Source organism: Folsomia candida, unplaced genomic scaffold (genome assembly GCF_002217175.1).
Source record: "Folsomia candida strain VU population unplaced genomic scaffold, ASM221717v1 Fcan01_Sc003, whole genome shotgun sequence".
NCBI lineage: Eukaryota > Metazoa > Arthropoda > Collembola > Entomobryomorpha > Isotomidae > Folsomia > Folsomia candida.
Genome location: NW_019091195.1, coordinates 7,568,637 through 7,587,697, shown reverse-complemented (window position 1 = coordinate 7,587,697; position 19,061 = coordinate 7,568,637). Strand labels below are relative to the sequence as shown.

General features: G+C 36.1%; 3 protein-coding genes across 3 annotated transcripts; all 3 read right to left on the bottom strand.

Annotated features, from left to right (window-relative positions):
• Nucleotides 1-837: 837 nt before the first annotated feature.
• Nucleotides 838-11,312, bottom strand: LOC110846911 (ATP-binding cassette sub-family A member 3). Its single transcript, XM_022093747.2, has 52 exons — nucleotides 11,005-11,312; nucleotides 10,830-10,931; nucleotides 10,699-10,760; nucleotides 10,532-10,619; nucleotides 10,350-10,447; nucleotides 10,079-10,248; nucleotides 9,916-10,008; nucleotides 9,765-9,840; nucleotides 9,621-9,658; nucleotides 9,332-9,544; nucleotides 9,157-9,267; nucleotides 8,949-9,081; nucleotides 8,826-8,865; nucleotides 8,465-8,754; nucleotides 8,361-8,386; nucleotides 8,018-8,231; nucleotides 7,896-7,912; nucleotides 7,680-7,825; nucleotides 7,414-7,606; nucleotides 7,319-7,336; nucleotides 7,224-7,245; nucleotides 7,086-7,140; nucleotides 6,951-7,003; nucleotides 6,817-6,879; nucleotides 6,524-6,731; nucleotides 6,432-6,456; nucleotides 6,348-6,364; nucleotides 5,911-6,256; nucleotides 5,679-5,834; nucleotides 5,336-5,601; nucleotides 5,213-5,267; nucleotides 5,099-5,125; nucleotides 4,731-5,007; nucleotides 4,607-4,639; nucleotides 4,161-4,535; nucleotides 3,989-4,074; nucleotides 3,500-3,513; nucleotides 3,363-3,439; nucleotides 3,251-3,279; nucleotides 3,125-3,170; nucleotides 2,885-3,048; nucleotides 2,743-2,813; nucleotides 2,636-2,654; nucleotides 2,512-2,561; nucleotides 2,393-2,421; nucleotides 2,227-2,299; nucleotides 2,076-2,109; nucleotides 1,971-2,005; nucleotides 1,716-1,901; nucleotides 1,384-1,439; nucleotides 1,149-1,303; nucleotides 838-1,077 (listed from the first exon to the last, which is right to left on the bottom strand). The coding sequence occupies exons 1-52, from the start codon at nucleotides 11,049-11,051 to the stop codon at nucleotides 1,036-1,038; spliced, it is 5,319 nt and encodes a 1,772-aa protein (XP_021949439.1). The 5' UTR covers nucleotides 11,052-11,312; the 3' UTR covers nucleotides 838-1,035.
• Nucleotides 11,313-13,000: 1,688 nt separating this feature from the next.
• On the bottom strand, nucleotides 13,001-15,440 carry LOC110847435 (putative protein tag-52). The gene is made up of 7 exons (XM_022094374.2): nucleotides 14,968-15,440; nucleotides 14,644-14,858; nucleotides 14,358-14,547; nucleotides 14,097-14,263; nucleotides 13,773-13,958; nucleotides 13,293-13,661; nucleotides 13,001-13,215 (listed from the first exon to the last, which is right to left on the bottom strand). The coding sequence occupies exons 1-7, from the start codon at nucleotides 15,296-15,298 to the stop codon at nucleotides 13,096-13,098; spliced, it is 1,578 nt and encodes a 525-aa protein (XP_021950066.1). The 5' UTR covers nucleotides 15,299-15,440; the 3' UTR covers nucleotides 13,001-13,095.
• A 136-nt stretch (nucleotides 15,441-15,576) lies between these two features.
• LOC110847696 lies at nucleotides 15,577-18,933 on the bottom strand. The gene is made up of 6 exons (XM_022094683.2): nucleotides 18,508-18,933; nucleotides 18,353-18,434; nucleotides 17,098-18,251; nucleotides 16,991-17,038; nucleotides 16,203-16,874; nucleotides 15,577-16,123 (listed from the first exon to the last, which is right to left on the bottom strand). Exons 1-6 carry the CDS (start codon nucleotides 18,587-18,589, stop codon nucleotides 15,738-15,740), a joined length of 2,424 nt encoding a protein of 807 aa, XP_021950375.1. The 5' UTR covers nucleotides 18,590-18,933; the 3' UTR covers nucleotides 15,577-15,737.
• Nucleotides 18,934-19,061: the final 128 nt, after the last annotated feature.

Genomic DNA, 19,061 nt, shown 5'->3' with positions numbered 1-19,061 from the left:
TGATGCTACACTGCAGTACGTACATAATTAGAAAGACAAAACTTGGGCATTGTTATTATCATTGTTAGGTATGACAGGCAACGAGTTATATAAGTTCGATGAAGGACGCATGTTGCAAAAAAGTCCTCCTTTCCTCCTGACGTTTCATGTATATATTTGTTCGTTCAACTAACTAATGCCTCATTGTTAACCATCCTGTTTGCAATTTTTTTTACTACCTGGTGCAAAATTGCCTCTATCTTTTGATAGCTGTTTTGCATGTGTCAGATTTTGCTTTGACATTCCTCCTGCGGCAGACGCATTGATTTTCGAGAGCAACCCTACTATGCTATGCAATCCTAACGTATCGTAATTTAGTGAAAATGTCTGCCCTAACAATTGTCATGTGCTCTATTACTGCTTTGATTGATGGACATTTACGTATACATATTAACATATGTACATATTATATAACGCTAGGGTGTGATGCTCTAAATTGTTGCATTTTTAACATTTGCTACCCCTCACTTTGGGGATATGGAATCCTAAAATCTGTCTGTCCTACATATGATAAATCGTCAAACAAACACATCGAATTCACATTTGGCATACTACACGTAATAAACGACAGATTAGGAGCAGCGTAATTTCGAAGATCAGCAAAATCGGTTCACAAAGGAACCCCTCGTAGGGCTGAATGTTTAACATTAAAGCTCTTCAACACCTGTTAAGCTGAAGCCTATAAAGTCAAATTTGAAAAATTGTCACTTTCAGGCTATACTGCTAAAAAATATGTGCATATTTTTTTAATATGCACATAAAACATAGATGCATTAAGTACAAACGCACATATTTTTACAGCAAAAATTTATTATACTTAATATTGCATTGCAAGTATTTTATTCTTTTAGTAGCATAATAAAAGTGGAAGCTAAGCTAAACTCGACAATTTATATGTTTGTATAGTTGTATAAATATGAATGTTTTTTAGCTTAAAATCGTATTTTAAGTTAATATGTTAGTTAGGAACGTCTGGATTGAACTTGGAACTGGGACTTATTGCTCATTTATCTGAGCTTTACTAAAATTCAAAAACACCTGAAATACATGTAAATATATAACATATTAGATATATATTATTCCTATATATTAGATATATTGATATTCACCTGCTCTAAACTAGTTTGGCCTACCGAATAGGCCTCAAGTGAAAATTTGACTCTTGCTTCCTCCATTATTGTAAACATTTTTCCCCAACTAACGTTATCACTTGGCGTGACGTGATAATGCACGAATCCAGGATGGATATCTTTGAGGACAGAGTCTGTGAAACAGCAATATAAAATTGTTTATTTTTATATTACCCAGAACATTCAGTCACTTTATGTGAAAATGCATGTTTACCTGGGAATGCATCTTCGATAAATGTTCTGAGGTCATCTAAAGCTAGCTCCCAATACCTAAAATTGAAAAATAATTAAGAAAGTTGACGATTTTGATTTTTCTCTGCAGTAAACATATTTAAAAGAATGCACAAATTAGATGCACAGCTTTTTGTAGTGGATTTATAAAGATACTCTACGAATTCTTCCAGAGGGACACTTGGGAAAATTGCAAATTAAATATAATAAAGCACCAGTTGTTCAGGGGTCGCAGAAACTATTATGCATGTTTAACCACATGAAAGTCAAATTTTAGGCCATCCGCACGAGTTAGCTCAAAATGTGCATTCATACCTAACGTTAAGAGGAGAACGCTGCACGAAGGAGCTTCCTCTAATTGTTCTAACGCTGCTTCGACGTCTTCCTCTCTCCTCCATGGACCTCGTAAACGGCTCGTTCATCTCGTCAAGAATTTTCATTTTGGTTTGAGCAATTAGTGTGTATCCCTTTGAAAATTTATTCTTGAGGTGTTGGGGCGATCTGGAAATTTATTAAATTAGTATAAATTTCATCTAACACCAATCTACTGTAAATAAGGCGTCAAAATACCCAATACAACGGAATCTCCCATTGACCATGACGCCCTATTTGACATAAATACTTTATTAGTCAAACCTAAACCGGTAGTTGTAAATTCAACATTTAAATAGTTACCATCCTTGTGACTAATGCTTCTGCTTCCTCCAAACTATCAAAAAGAAGAAAATGGGGATAAGTGGTTTTAAGGCCAGTGAGGTTGGATTATGAAAATATAAATTTTAAGGGTCACACCGAACCAATCCTTTAAAACTATAAAGAAATATACCTGTGAGTTGTTAAAACGATTGATGTTCCGGCATCTCGAATCATACTGATAGCATTCCATAAATGTCGCCTTGCTACAGGATTATTATTTTATTTTATTGTTTAATTTTTGAGAACAACCCTACTATGCAATCCAAACGTATCGTAATTTAGTGAAAATGTCTAACCTACAGGATCCATCCCTGAGCTTGGTTCACTATAAAAATTTAAAGTAGCCCGAAAAATAAAATTAATCCTCCTATAAAAAACTGAACATAGCAAATTTTAAGCTAATATAATTTATTACTCAAGTAATACGACTTCCGGTTTGCCTACTAATGCACAGGCCGTCGACACCTGAAAAGTTTGATTTTTAGCTTTATGATTTGTTTTATAAATTTTACGTGTAATAAGGCATTATTACCCAGTACCTTTCTTTTATTTCCCCCACTGCAACAATACAAGATTGATTAATTTAAAGCAACGAAATACTTATGTCCAAATTTCGTACCATAATTATTAGTAAAAAAATTCATACCTAAGATCACCAGTTCGCTTGTCCAAGTGCTCTGCAAATATTAAAACTTGGCCGAGCTCGTTAATAAGGTCCTTGAAATAGGAAAATATTCACTAATGTTTATTTTTATATTTCGCTGGCATTATGAAATTGAAGATGTTACCTTGATGTGCTTTTCTGGTACTCCCTTCAACCGTGCAAACATTCTTATTGTCTCCCGAGCCGTTAATTCGTCTATGAGGCCATCAAATTGTGGAGTGTAACCAATATTTTCGTGAACCTGGCGAAGATTTGTGCGGATGCTATTTGAACAAACAAACGCATCTCCTATTCAGAACAGAAATTGAAGTTAATAAATATAATTAAGTAGTAAAGATATTGAAATAAGTGTTTGTTCACTAACCCGCAGTTGGAGGAATATCTCCTGTAAGCTGTTTGAACGTAGTTGTCTAACATTTACACAAAATGTGCCATTTAAAAACTGCAAAATTCCCATTTTGAAAAATGGCATGGTATTTGAAATTCTCACCTTTCCGGCACCATTCACTCCAAGCAAACCTGTCAATTATAAAAAATTGATAAGTACGAATATGGCAAATAGTCGTCTGTACATTCAAAATACTACACGTATCATGCAATACCAAAGCATTCCCCTGGTTGAACAGAAAAGTTGAGGTGGTCAACAGCTAAAAACTTCTTGTACGTCTTTGTTAAGTCTCTGCAAAGATAAATTGTACATAGATTTATGCACTCTCTAATGATATTTGCGAAGACTCACCGAACAACAAGTCTCTAAACAGCAACGGGGTAGAAAATAAAATTATGATTAGATTTATATTGTGAACATAATCTTAGTGACCATGTTTAAGAAGAACTAAGGAAGTGTTATCCGATCCTAAAGTGAAAGTTTTGCATAAAGAAAAGCTGCACAATTTCTTAAAAACCAGGGTAAAGTATATGTATGTATGTCTCGTATTACTTTAGGGACTAATTTATTCAACTCGGTTTATGAAAAATGGTTAAAGGAGAGCTACATATGTATTCACACACATGTACGTAGTTCGAATGACGAATAGGAATTGCAATTTTGCATGCATGTTGCATCAATTTCATTTTTGACCTTGCTGTGTTGAATTTTTTATATATCAATGGTCAATAATGTACCAATTATCTGTATTGTAAATATTTCACATCAAGCTTAACAAGCTTTGTAAAAAAGCAAGTTTGATGTAATAAACCAAGCAGTCAACCAAACTATCGAACATACCTCAGACTTAAACAAAGTTTGCAGATCAGTTTTTCTAATTTTTTCCTCTTCATTGAGAACATCAGAATCTTCAAGTCCCACTGGGTCTAAATATAAATATAAAAAATTGATTTCAGTTACACATTTATGCAGATATTTATATGTGCGCATATCTATCGAATTGAAAGCCAACCTTGGATGTCTGATTCATTATCGTCCAAAATTGAGACAGGTTTTCTGAAGATATCTCGAATTTTTTTAAACACTTTGAACTCGACCGACAATAGTAAAACAATGTAAAAGGTGGCCGAGATTATCAGATATACTACATTTTTTCCTACTCCCATCCGTTCCCAATCCAAATAATTTTGTTTCAATTGTTGACAGCAAAATTTGTCATTTGAGGCGGCGCAAATGTCTTCCAAAAACTCGAGACTGCCACAAAAACTCCGCAGGTGGTAGTTAACAGACAGCTGCATAATTCCTTGTCCCATCGCATAATTCGGAGATATCAAAAGATATGAATTGACGCCGTCTGCGAGGTGGTCAAGGTAAAATCCTGGCATGCCTACATAAAATTGATTTTATTTTGAAATGCTTACTGACATAATAAAAAAGTAATGCACAATAGTAACTCACAAATAAACACCATCGCGATCATCGGAACTAGCCCTGGAATTTTATAAATTGATCGTAATTACATAATAGCCTATGAGCCACACAAATCGTTTTTACTATGTAAATTTAAAAAAATGAGACTTACCCATAATACTGAATAGTATGACCAATCTGCTATATGCAGTTGTCGGATTACTAGCCACAAATGACAAGAGATATGTGAGTGGTAGAATTGCGAGCCCAAACAATCCCATCAAAACTACAAAGTAGATTTGGACCTCTCTGTCCATGAACTCTTCAATTTGGTGTATGTTCAAACAGATCAGAAGTCCAATAACGGTGAGGGAGTAAGTAAAGTAATCCACCACGAAATGACAGCCCCAGTACAACCAGAACTTGACTCCCGAGACAAATTGCAAGTGCTGAAAAATGGGCCAAATTGATCGCCAAATATAAAATATGCCAGCAAATACTCAAGATTATGTAAAGACAATTTTCACCAAATAAACTAACCTTGCATCCTGATTGTCTTTCGCGAACCTGTAATTAGTCATACAAACGATTGCCGTTACAACTTTTTACTTTCTACATAATTAAATACACGTACAGAACAAGAAATTTACTGACCAAGAAGACAACATACGCTGAGATGAGGAAACTGATGGCGATTGCAATATTATATCTGGAAATTGGTCAAATGTTGTACAGTTTAAGCATGGATTTGATAGTGATTACATGAGTACTACTGACCCCACTTGAAATCCCAGTGTTAAAACACTCCCCGACTCCTTGACAGAATCTAAAGTGCTGAATGGGAAGGGTTGATTGTAGGTGGTGATGGTATGGTTGCTCTTCTTAAGCAGCGAATTTGACACAAAGTTAAGAGACACTGGGGGTCCATGATAGGGTTGATTGTTGAAGTACGCAATCAAATCCGTGAGATTATTTTGTGTATTAAATTTCTCCTCAAATGCCACAATGTACTTGTAATTCACATTCACTAAATTCTTTGAGAGCTGCGTAAAGTAGGATAAAATACATATGAGCATCATAAAACTTGCAATCATAATAAATATGGGTAAAAAATATGTACCTCTTTTAGAATTTTGTTGTTAACGTTCTCGTCGCCCAAGTTTTCGACAGCAAACCGGGAAGACACATAATCCACATAGTCTGAACAAAATCCACTGCTAGAGTTTGTGCTCAAGCATTTCACAAACGTAGTTGTTTTTCCAACAACCTCGTAACGCTGTAGGATTTTAGGAAATTTAATTTTTGAATAGACTAAGGAAGAACTTATTTGTTGAGTGTGGTGCAAAAAGTACCTCCAAAGTAGCTACATTCAGTGCTTCTGGATTTCGGAAGCCTGGAAAAGCTTGTAAAGCGAAAAACGTTATGTTGAGGTACAACAAGGGTAGGACGAGCTGAAATAGGACTAAAAATTTGTTCCTCGAAACGTGAAGTAATTTTTTCAAGATCATTGACCACATTTGTTGAAACAATCGTGCAACGCCAGAATTTCTCTTGAGTGGTTCTTTCTTGAAGAGGAAGCTCGAGTCCAATAATGCCAAATCCATGTGATTTATTTCCATATGTTGACCTGAAGTGTCCTTCACAATGTCCAAGTCTTTTGATATTGGAGAGTGTCTGGATTCAGCTTGTTTGAGCACTCTGAGAATTAATTAATATGGTAAATTTCACTTCTGTTACACTTTTAGCATTTAGATATTTAGTTTACAAGTTTATGTGTATCGTTTGTTACCTCATAAAAACCTCTTCCTGCAAAAATTACTAAGTTATTAAATGCTTACAAAATTACATACAAATTATTTAAAATATAACTTGCCATAGTTGTGATGCTGGCCCCATAACTGAAATTTGAGATTATTCATTATTTTACGCTTGTGCATATTCATGCAAGTCGGATTAAATTTATACCTTGCAATTCCCAATTCCTCTCGTCTTGCCTCCAAGTCCTCGAAAACTGCTGGAAAGAGGTGCGATTGGGAGTCTGGTAAAATATAGCTAAGCTCAGCCCCAACATTTTGGTCAATTTCTGCGTCTGGGATGCTATGTTTCAGCAGGTTCGTGATATTATCAATCACACAGTTTGGATTCTTAACAATTATCAAATTGTAGCCACCGCCTAAACAAAAGTGGAAATTCCCACGGTACAATTTTTACTATTCAAGTTTTTAGCTCATTTATTTATACTAAACGACGGCAATTACCATATCGCTTTTTCAGGAACAGCGAAGAACCACAGCATTCCACAGCCCCTTCAGCCATTATCGCTATAATTTAAATTGAGCCACAATATTAGTCTACATACATTTATGCATTTGTGTATGTATAGATATCCTACCTATCCGATCACCAAGAACGTCAGCCTCCTCCATAAAGTGTGTCGACAAAATTCTGTTATGTGTGTGTGTACATAGTATCACATGACTTGTACGAAGGAACGATTTTATAATTGAAAAGTGAAATATTTATTTACATGGTTCTCCCCTTCTTTTCACTTTGAATGAGATCCCAAATATTTCGCCGAGACCCTAAATCATAAATCGAGTATGCACACATCTATTATGACATTCAAATAATAAGTAGATATATGTCATCCAATGAATAACCATACCTGCATCCATACCGCTTGTTGGCTTAAAGGACAGAATAAAATTCAAAGCATAAATTCATTACTGTATAATTTCATGATAATATGAATTTCCATACCTCGTCAAGCAGACAAATCTGTTTTGAAATGTAATTTGATTATAAATATGCAGCTAAATATGTCTAATGGACTATTTAAGTAAATCCCACGGTACCTTGGATCCAGCACACAGGGCAATTAAAACGCTCAACTTTCTCTTCATGCCTCCGCTCAAAGTACGGCTTTTCTCATGTCGCTTACTCTCTAGTCCAACGGCAGCTAAAAGTCGGTTGATCTCAGGATCAACTAAATGCTTTTCCATGCCTTTCAACAAACAGAAGAATTCCAAGTGTTCCGAAACCGTTAGTCTAAACGTGATCACATTTTATGACTTGTACACGTAGAAGTGTCTGAACTTATCTATCGTTGAATATAACTTACTCATCGAAAAGTACATTATGTTGAGGGCATATTCCAAGGCTGCGTCTAATTGCGTCCATATCTCTGTGAATATCGAATCCTGCAATACTTGCAGTTCCCGAAGTTGGGGGAAATAATCCAGTTAGCATTGAAATTGTAGTTGTTTTCTAAATAGCAGTATCATAAATTGAAAATTACTGGTTATAAAACTGTAACCAAATACAAACAAAAAAATACCCCAGCTCCATTGTGCCCTGCAATTTGTAAGAAATATGCCCATTAGATTAATCGATTTGCTTGAGGTACGCATAAAGTGTGATGGAAATAAAAGTGGCGTGAGAACAATTTAGCCCATTTACCAAGTAATGCCGTGATTTGGCCTTCATAAATCTCCAAATTCAATTTATTGACTGCAGTTTTGCGTCCAAAAATTTTTGTCAAGTTTTTGATTTGGATGCCTGCTTTCAAGTTGCGCGAGCTTGGTTCAATGTTTGTTCCGTTGTTGTTTATTGATTGAGGAGTGTCAAAGTCGAAATCAAAACCATCCTTTGAACCTCCTGTCCAGTACCATTTCTACAGAATAAAAAATCACTAATTTGGCAATACTCTTGCTAATCAATCATGAGTTTTAATAATGATGACTCAATCAGCCCACGTGAGAAATGCTCAAGCATTTCATTCAGACACTATGGATTCACTCACCTTTAGGAAAAAGTTGTAAGGCAGTGCTGAAAATAAAACGATAAAATGACAGATAAACACACATTTCATACAGATACTCATATCATTTGTATATCAAGACTCACGGATTCCGTACTCGCCAGGCCAAACTGCTTCGATGTAGAACGTAATGAAAAGGTGGAGAAAGCCATTAAACACCATCATTATTAAAGAGTACGCCATGTTAAAATTGTCGTCGGGACTTGAGCCCTCGAACAATGAAGACCACTGCAACCCTTGACCGCTTCCTTCAAATAACGAAATTATTTGACATCCAATCGAGATGGGAATGTTCGTCCCAAAGCAGAACACAAGCTTCCAATAAAATTGTATCAAATTGTATCTTGGCTGGATAAATCCATATGGTGCATAAAATCTAGTAATAAAGTCTCGTTAAAATCATAATTCGATATGACCCACTAATTTGAGCAAATAATAATCTCTTACAAAATCCACATTGCTCCTGCACCAGTGGCCGCCGGGTTTGCTACATACAAGAAATAACAATATGAATACCATGAGAAATGTACTATTTTAGAATTCTAAAAGGCAGAATTAAAACCTATTTACCTCGTGAAAAAAATGACGAAACAAAAAAACAGAAGCATATTGCGGAGAATGAAAAAATAAGCAAGATGAAGTATAAGAGGGTCCCATCCGTTTTTGGAATTATGGGCAATTTTTGGGCTTCAGAAAACCGAACCTGATTTGAAAGAATAAAAAATAGTATTATAATTATAATGTGCATAATATGAATGCATATAAACTCTGCTCCAACCTTAAGTAAAATCGTGATAATTAAACACGATATCATCAGGAAACAAAATGACTTTATAAACCAAGCCAGCCAATGCTGCCAATTGGGTAAGCCCATCATTTTCATGGATTCCTGAAATTTCATTTTTTATTTCAAATTTTCGTAAATATCGAATAAAATATTTTGAAAATCTAACCTTGAGACGTTTCTCTTTTTCAAGAACGATGGACTTTGTAATATTGATGACGGGATAGATAAAGCTCATCAGCATGAGAAGCGGAAGGAAACCCTGCATGGCGAATAAGTAGAGGTCGAACGAGTACGGGATGTAGGGATACCGCTGAATTTTCACATTCACTTGTTTAAGTCTGTCCAAGTCTTCTTTAGAAGAGTTGTACACAAGCTGCATCTGTGCATGCAATAAATTATGCGATTATTCGGGTTTTATATTTATGTAGCTAGCGATAAGTACAGACAAGACTTACAAATGTCTGGTCCACAGCGTTCTGAAGATACAGGAAACCTGAGAGAGATTTAAAAATTATGAAACTTCTTTTAGAAATTTGATTTATATTTACATTCAAAAATCGACTACCTGACTAATAATCTAATGCAAATTATTCAATTACCTTCTTCTCGATATCCAGGTAGACCCCCGTCTGTTTTATTCCTCGCTCTTGGTCCCAAAAGTTGGGCTAATGGATACTAATATGTACATGGTTTATTGTTATTACTACAGTTTTTGCGGAAATTGTCAAGACTTTTATTAACGCAACTAACCAAGATTTCTACAAACCATGCGGCCTTTAACCCAGTCTGTTCTTCAATTATATCGTAACTACCACGTAAGGCTGCAGGAAATCGTAGCTTGTACTGCAATGGAATAATGAAAAGATCGTGTCAAAAGAATTACAGAACATCAATTAATAGAACATAAGTGTACCTTTAAATCCTTAGGAATTTCACCATTCTCAAAATCCCCTTCAAAAACTACGCCCGCAAGAACAGGACTTGAGGCCAAAAGAATATCGATGAAATTGTCGTCAGCCTCCACACTTCCAGAATCACGTTGGTATGCGTCAATTAACTCCTTTTCAGTATCAAAACCAGTCACTGAAGATCATGCAATTAATACAAACCAATTAAATACATCAGTTGCAGGGATGCGAAGCCATAAATCACAATAATGTAAAGTTTTGAATTTGAAATCTTACAGTTGTATTCAAATCCCTCGTCATAAAAATATTTCTGATACACGCCGTTCATAATCCAGTCAGTCACATTATTTTTTGGAGCATAAAATAATTTGTCGCTGCAAGTAAATGAGAAAATGAATAAGTCTGTAGATGAATTCAGATTACTGTATACCGCATGACATTAATGTATGCATACTGACCAGCGCCACAGCGTCTGATACGGTGGTTTAGTAACTTCAATAGGTTCATAAAAAGTAGCTTTTGTTGAATCTTCAGACTTGATAATCACTAAAATTCAAAAATGAATAATTTATTCCTTTAAAAATTGCAACTTGAGCGGCTTTAGGGTTCCAAAACGCTTCTTCACCTCTCATAACGACCAATCCGACCGTGAATATGACCGGAATAAGGAGTTCCAAAATTGTTTGCCTGCAATTAAATATGCACGCATCGTATAATGTAATGCTCTACTGGGGTCGAAATATAATAAATACTTGCCATTTGTGTCGCATTTGAATAGTATAATTTTTCCAGAGCAGAAGCTTCAACTTTTTCCATGATGAATTTGTATTTGATGATTGAAGCTCCTTTGTCTCTGAACTGGAAATAATAGAATACATGCCAGTCAGCCGTGTTATGAAATTAATTTAAAAATAAATATGTCCCAGCTTACATCGCATTGACATTCCAACTTTTGTGGGATCTTTCCCACCGAGTCATTTTATTTATTTCAAAAATCGACAATTTTTTTATTAATGGGCGAAAATACCGTACGCCAAACCGAAAGGATGAGAACAGAGTAGTCGCTGTATGCAAATCGACAATGTATGGGAAACGTATAGGTTTGTATTGTTACTGAACAAAGATGCGATTTTCTAGCTGGGAATGTGTGATTCACCAGCATAAGACGGCCAAGTGTCGACTATTCCACAATCACAAGGAAGAAGAAACCGAACCAGTTCAGTTCAGCATCAAAAGACAATTGGGAAATTCCACAAGAAGCCACGAGCGTATTGTTGTTGATACGCATTCAGATATACATAATATGCATAAACTTTACGCTTATGGAAAATACCTCAGGTTTCATTTTTGATTTCGCAATAGAACATTAAATTGAATCCACCTAGGTACGAACGCCTTGTGACTATATGGCAGCCTCATTGAGATTCTCTCAGACCTATTAGCAGAAAAATATTGTGTAATGGTCCAGTTAAAAAATTATTAACAATAAGTAGCTTGAGGAGTAACTTTGTAATCCTTATTTCTTAGTCATTGTCAGGGTTAAGGTTCAATTTAATGGGTTATCCATTTCCCTATGTAGGCTTTCATGTATATCAGATCATATAGATACACAAATATGTAGGCTTCCACAATTTAGATAAATTGTTGTACGCAATGAAGGTTTTTCCCATAAGTAAGGGTTTGTGTTGCAATAAAATGAAGACGTGAACGGTGCATTTTGTTTTTAATCAGTTTGATGGTGATTACACTCCACATTTTTCAGGAAGGATGTGCAATGCGTAGCTTGCTTTGGCACGCTGTAAAATTGTACTAATCATACGAGTAAGATTTCCGGTTTTTCAATCGCCTAATAGCTAATTTTACAACAAACGAGATGTAACAGTTTATATGTAGCTGGGGTTTCTCTCAGGGATTATTGGTAATTAAAAAACGTGCTACACCACAATGTTAAGTATGCATTACGTTGAAAATATTTAGTGATTGGATTGGAACTAGAATGTCCTGTAATATGTAATTGATCCTCAGATTCATGAAAAGATATTGTACATCACAACAGTCGTCCGAAAGTGAACGAACTTCAATGTACTTAATAGTGTGGTTGATATTGGTAGGCTTCGAGTTTATGGTTTGTACAATAAAACAGGGAATAAATAAATAATCAAAGTTTTTCACATTTACATACGTATAACGTTATTTAGTCAACTTGAATTTCAACTCGGGAGATTTTGACAGAGAAACTAGTTCTTTTTAGTGCGGAGGGGATTCCCGGCTCATTTATAAAGTTTTCGAAGTCACAATATTTAAGTACATAAGGTCATTTGGTCTAAAATGAACATAACAATAATCTCATAATAATGCAAACACCATAGTACGCGGTCATGGTGCGATACGGGTTTTATTGATTAAAAAAGGTTGCAATACTTATGAGCAGCTTTAAAGATCTTACAACAAAAAAAACACAATACGTGTTTTCGTATTGTGTTTCATATATGCTTCATATGGCCCGAGTTAGTCACTTTCCCCTGGAAAATTGGCATGGGTTAACATCTAAAAAATGTTTTATAAAATGGGTATAAAAATTCGGGGAGGAAATGCGGCATCAACTGTAGAAGCGATCACAGGATTCAAATAGCTAGATTGAAGTCAATCAGAAAATCGGTATGGTGTCACGTCACAGACTGAAGGAGGGATAAAGCGTTCCATAAGCCATGACTAGGATTAAAAACACAATCACATACATAGATTTACAGACTCCTAAACTGTGTATAACTTGAGAATTGGATTATGATATCATGTTAATGGGCCAACATTTCAGCACAATACTTACATATCTTGGTTAAACATGATACTGGAAATTTTTACACATTTAAATTAATGTCTACCCCAAAGCATATGTAAATTATGGAGTTTATGATGTTAAACAATAATTATGTTGAGTAGTAAATAAGTTTTATGATTTATTATCCAGAAAATTCACATCTTCATGCTCTTGTAAAATTCAACAAATGTTTTTTTTTGTACATTATAATATTGTGCAAGATGTGGTTTGATATCTTGAAACGGGGGTAATTCTGTTCCTTCCTAGATCTCTGTAGTCAAACTTTGGACTGGAATCGAAATTAACGTTTGCAAATGCTGAAGCCTATTAAAAAAGTGAGAGAATTAATACTATTGGCTCTCCGATTTAGTAATCGTTCATGCTAAAGTTGACATTGTCACCTGTGTACTGCTTCCCACACTTTGTCGTTTCTTGTGTGGACTTGTGCGAATTGGTGACAAATAGTTGACCAATTCATCCAAGCGATCCGATATATTGAGAAACCTTCTTAATTTTCCAGGTGGAGGTCCGGGTGATCCCCCCACTGAAGAAGTAGGCGTCGACGAATGCCTTTTTGTAGCTTTTTTGTTGGCTTTTAAAATGTTTTTGATTTGCTCTTTAACAATCGGATGGGCATTGGATGACGGTTTTTTAAGAGTTGCTGATCTCTTTTTGAGGGATTTCGCAGAGTCATTAATCATCCGAACCCAATTAATCAAATCATCTGGATCAGTTAACGTGAATCGAATATATTCATCTTCACATTCCACCTTTCATACACACATAAAATCACAGGCATTAGTTACACACCTCATTTGCACGCATTTCATTTTTTCCAGAGTTGTGAAATCGTACGAGATAATAAAAAAAGTTTATCATACTTCAGCAAATAAGTCGTCCACGATTCTGGAGGAACATTTTCTCAAGGGTAAAACCAGATTGGGTTGCAAGCAACCTTTGCTGCCCAGATCACCCTTAATTTTGCACGAAATTATTTGGTCGCTGAGAAGTATGAGGAAAAACTGATTGTTAGCTGTGAGACTGTGGTGCTGGGCTGGTGTGGGAGGCTGTGTTGTGAGAGATACACGCATAATATGAATGAAACCATGTAGTAAAAATACCAATTAAGCGATTACATATTGCTCATAATGTGCTATGCAAATGCAAATGGGCAATAATATACTTATTATAATAATAAGGTTTACCTTCAGCACGGATCCGGCCTTAATAAAATGTCTGCCAGGCTCGACTAAATTTCCGTGATAAAATTTTCCCATCCAAACATTTATCTCGAGTAGTTTGCACGAATTCTCGTGCTGTCTTATCATTTCGTTCATATGGACAGCAACTTGGTCCAGATTTTTGATTGATTCTGAAAAAAATGATTATTTCCGTGCTTAAGAATATTTTAGGTCATACATTTACTTGATAAGAATTGTTGGTGATATACAAATAATGGTACGTACCAAGCAATGACTGTACATCAGGGTCATTTTTCCCCGCAGTTCCAATAAATCCAATTAGATGCTGGAGAAGCAATTTATATCTCGGAATTCTTTGTATCGGTGTGATCAAGTAAGATTGCAAAGTATTGTTCAGCTTTTCTTCTTTGACCTTCACCAAACTTCGTAGGTCCGGGCATTGTGACATTAATTTCTAAGATATAAAATATCAAATAATTCAACCTGCTGGTCTGCATACATATTATTTATTTGCTATACATAGCATAAATGCATACTTATGAAACCGTACCTGCAAGAGATTGTCTGCTTGTTGATATCCTGACGCGTAGAGAGAATACAATTTGAGATAGGGCGTATAATTACGAAAAGCTTCAGCAACTGAACCCAGGGTGCTCGTAGTCTCATTATCTTTGGATGTCTTTTCACCGTCATTTGAGCAATATTGAAGTTCTAGCAGCAATTTTTCGTTAACTTCCAACAGTGTTAGGACATTTCCAAATATAACTGCAATGAAATGCATAAGTTAAGCATTGCAATATTTCATCCCTTGAGATTTGACAATATATAGAAAAATATAATAATTATATATTTATATAAAAAATATAACAATTACCATTAAAATCTCTTCGGCTAAGACAAACTCTGATTCCCGTATCTTGCATAAATTCATCACGAATTGTCCTCAGCTGGGTCACGTACACTTGTTCAGTTTTTATAATTTCTTGGATAGCCTTATTTCTCAAGCGTATTAACCGATTATCCATCAATTTTCCAGTCAACGGAGATTTGAAGTTTTTCGCACCTTTCCTAGATGAAGAAGAACTTGTATAATGATTAGCACTTTGGAGAGCAGACACAAAATGTAGTCGTGATCTTGCTGAGAACAAATTGCGTTCCTCAATTGTCCTTCTAATGGAATCTAGTAATGATGGAGTGCCTGACATATTTGCACTTTGGTGTTTTATTTGATGTTTTACTACAAATATGATTAAGCAACTCTAATCCAAAGATTAGAGTTAAAAAGTATTTGTCAACCAAAATATTGGGCTTCTACACCACTGAACACCTTTATTTAACATGCGTAACCTGAATCCTTAGGTAAAGGATGTTCCATTTCGTGTATGAATACCTCAAGTCACAAAGCGACCGTTACATTTTCATGAGAGTGGTCGGTTGGGTTTATGTGGTTGTAAATGTAACAGACAACAAAGAGGAAAGCTCATTTCGATTTCATGCATGGGTAATTACAACAATTCACGTCATCAGCCTACAACGACCAGAGTGCATAACTGATGGTAATCAATATTGATTGATACGTAATAAACCCACATTTTTTATTAACACCATGTTTTATATACATTTATTAATTAACACTTATTTCAATTAGTATTCTTGTGCGAAGGAAAGGGTTACGCCTTGAGTCCAATAATAACCTTCACATAAACTGCATTTGTACGGTAGTTTGTCCCCCTTGTCACAGCCCGGGTAGACGTCATAATCATGAACGCAATTACCTGTCGAGGGACAAAAATGGAGAAGGGGAGGACATTGAATGATGCAGTCCAACAATCCTGGCAGTCCAGGCTGTTCTTGCGTGCAGGCATGGAAAATATCAAAGTATTTCGGATCAGGGATGTGTCTAGAATCTGGAAATTGACCCTCATATTTATTGCAAACGTTGTTGTTGGTATCATTTCCACGATAGCAACTACAAATTTCACTCTCCGGCGTGGCCTCCAGACTACAGCTCTTCTCACGCGGGGGGAGGGCTACATTTAGAGATTATTAGACAAATATGTTAATTAGTCGATGATGTGTAAAGATACATATGTATGTTTATATGAATACCTATGCAACGGCAAGCAGAGGCAAATACACACATTTGCAAATCTGGACAGAAAATGTGTCCGTCTTGCTCGCAATTGTATTGAATTGGCTTTGCAAAACCTCCTTCGTTGCTGCACCGGTAGAAAATTTTACAATTATGGGGGTCAGGAAATAAGAGGTTCGGATTTGGGATGTAACTCGGGCACTCAAAATCTCTTATGATGTTGCAACAGTTATCACCCGGTGGGGTCGTTGTATCTGTAGTACTACTAGTCGTCGTACTAGTCGTAGTAGTAGAATTTGGAGTCGTTGTTGATGTAAATGTGGTTCTCGTGGTCGAATGTGATGTTGGCGGCGTGGCTTCAGTGGAAGGTATTGTAGAATTTGTTGATGGATTATCGATTGTCGTTTCCTCAACTGGAGGGTTGGTGGTCGAGACGGTTGTAAAGCTTGGGGGGTTTGTAGTGCTGGAGATTTTCTCGGTTGTAGTTTCACTGGAAATAGTTGTCTCGGATTGCTGAGTGGTAGCCTTCGTTGGTTGTGTGGTAGTTATTGTTCCTGTAGTCGTTGCGTTAATATGAATTGTTGTCGATGAATTGGTCGTAGTTGTGGAATATGGGATTGTAGAGAAGAATGGCGATGTGTTTTTCGATGGCGTTACTGGATTTTCAGTTGTAAAGCTAACTGTGGTTCCTATTATATTTTTCACCCAAATTATTTATGTATACGCAGATACATACACACATGCGTATGTATTTACACATACTACTTTTTCATAGAGAACATTAGATATTTAGTAAAGTACTCACCGTTCGTAATGCCTTCATAAGGACTTGTTTGTTCTCCACATGTAGTTTCTAGGGACAAAGTACATTTCAAGGATACGTATATGTAAACCTAAATACTATGAAAATACCTGTCGTGGGACATTCTGTGGGACACTCTGGACAAGTTGTGCAGGGTTTTGAGGTAGTACCATTTATCGAATTAAAGAAAACAAAGAGTGAAACCTTGGCAGGGAGAAACTCGTAAGTGTCGTAAAAAGCTTCAATCTCATATAATCTCGTATCAGAATCTGTGTCCAAGTAGGCTACACCGTCGTTAAAGTACAATTTTCCCGTGATTCGGTCAATCGTTACAATGGCGTCTTCCTGAATGGCATATCTCACGTTTAATTTATTATCTTCATCTCCGCCTCCAGGATTTGGTCCGTATCCTTTGTCATAATCAAGTGGACCGATAGTTGAATTACCATACGCCGATATTTTGTATGGTTTTACATTATACAACTCAGCCCCCGGAATTGCTTCATACAAATTTTCCACCACTGCATAATATGCTTTGCTAGAGAATACTGGGGGCTTCAGGACCGTTGAATTTTCTCCATCAGAGACTTCACCAAAGTAAATGGTGATTAAAGTCGTTGATGAAAGTCGCCCCTGTGACGGACTCAAACTGCCATTGTTATATCCCGTCAATTTGAATTGAAAAGTATCGCCCACACTAAAATTACTGCTTTCTACGATGTATACTCGGACACTCCTCATCAAGTGGTTAGGGTTTATTTCTTTGGATGTTAAGGCAATTTCAACAATCGAAGAGGCTAATCTAATCTGGTCCGGACGATCGGTCGTGAAATTCATGTCAGAGTTAAGTAAATCCCGATCCGCGTCAAATGCGAGAATTTGCGTTTCAAAATTTAGTGGACAAGCTTGGGCATGGGTCCCATTATAACATGGTCCCATTGTTAAACTGTAGTTTTTAAATTGAAAAAATGGAGGTTGTGTATTTTTATCTGCAATTGGAATGGTAAATAAAACGGTCTTGTTTCTCCCATCATTGCATTCCAACTCTACTTGTGCCTCTATATTTTGACTCCAAGTCTCGTCGATGTATGTTTTCTGTGAATATGCATCGTAATTATTGATGCTTAGAGGTGTAGTTTGGAAGTATAGGGGTTGGTCCACTATCAAAGATAAGCTCCCATTATTGTCCAACTCAACTCTGACGAAATTTGGCGGAGTGACAATGACATCTCGAATTGACTTGATATTTTTGGTGGCTAAATTCCTAAATTGAAGAACAATGGTTACGCACACATTCGTAGTTAATTCTATTTCGAAAAGTAAGTTTGAAATGCACATAAATACAATAATTTTATTTTTACTCACGCCAAAACTGTTCCACTTGTTGCACATTCTGTATGAATTGAATCATCGAGTGGTAATGGAACAAGGTGTGGTATTGCGCAATCTTTATTGTAATACAAAACTCTGTAACGTTAGTTTATTGTATGAATTATAAAATATGTAAATTAGAATTTTACTCTGCGCAGTGGAAAAGTTGAGACGATCGAATCCCAAAAAAGCAAGTAAGATTACTGGGTAGACTGCTAAAAGCTTCTGCATTTCCGAAGTTTACTCAGTATTTTAAAACTTGATGAATAAAATAAATCTCTGCCCACCATGTCGATTCTTAGTTAAGGTACTTCCCCACTTGATCATTTGGCACACACGCTAACACACAAGTACGACACAATCTACTTCAAACTGGCCGACCCCCGACACCAACGAGCCAAGTTTTAATTTTGTGGTAATTAGTTAGCAGTTAGTATAATAACATTCCAGTTATGCAGTAATCGATTGATTTAAAATTGTATCTGGTGAGCCCACTCTCTGAACTTGGATGGGTTGAGCTTCACAGGAAATGTTGTCGGTTATTGTAATATCCGAGCAATAACTGAAGAGATATGCAGTAGTAATGACACTTATCTTATTGGCCATTGATGTAAGTTGTGCTTCAATCGCTGGGGTCGGTGATTAGATGATAAAGAATATTTGTTCATATGTACATGCATACGCATTACCCTGCATCATGATT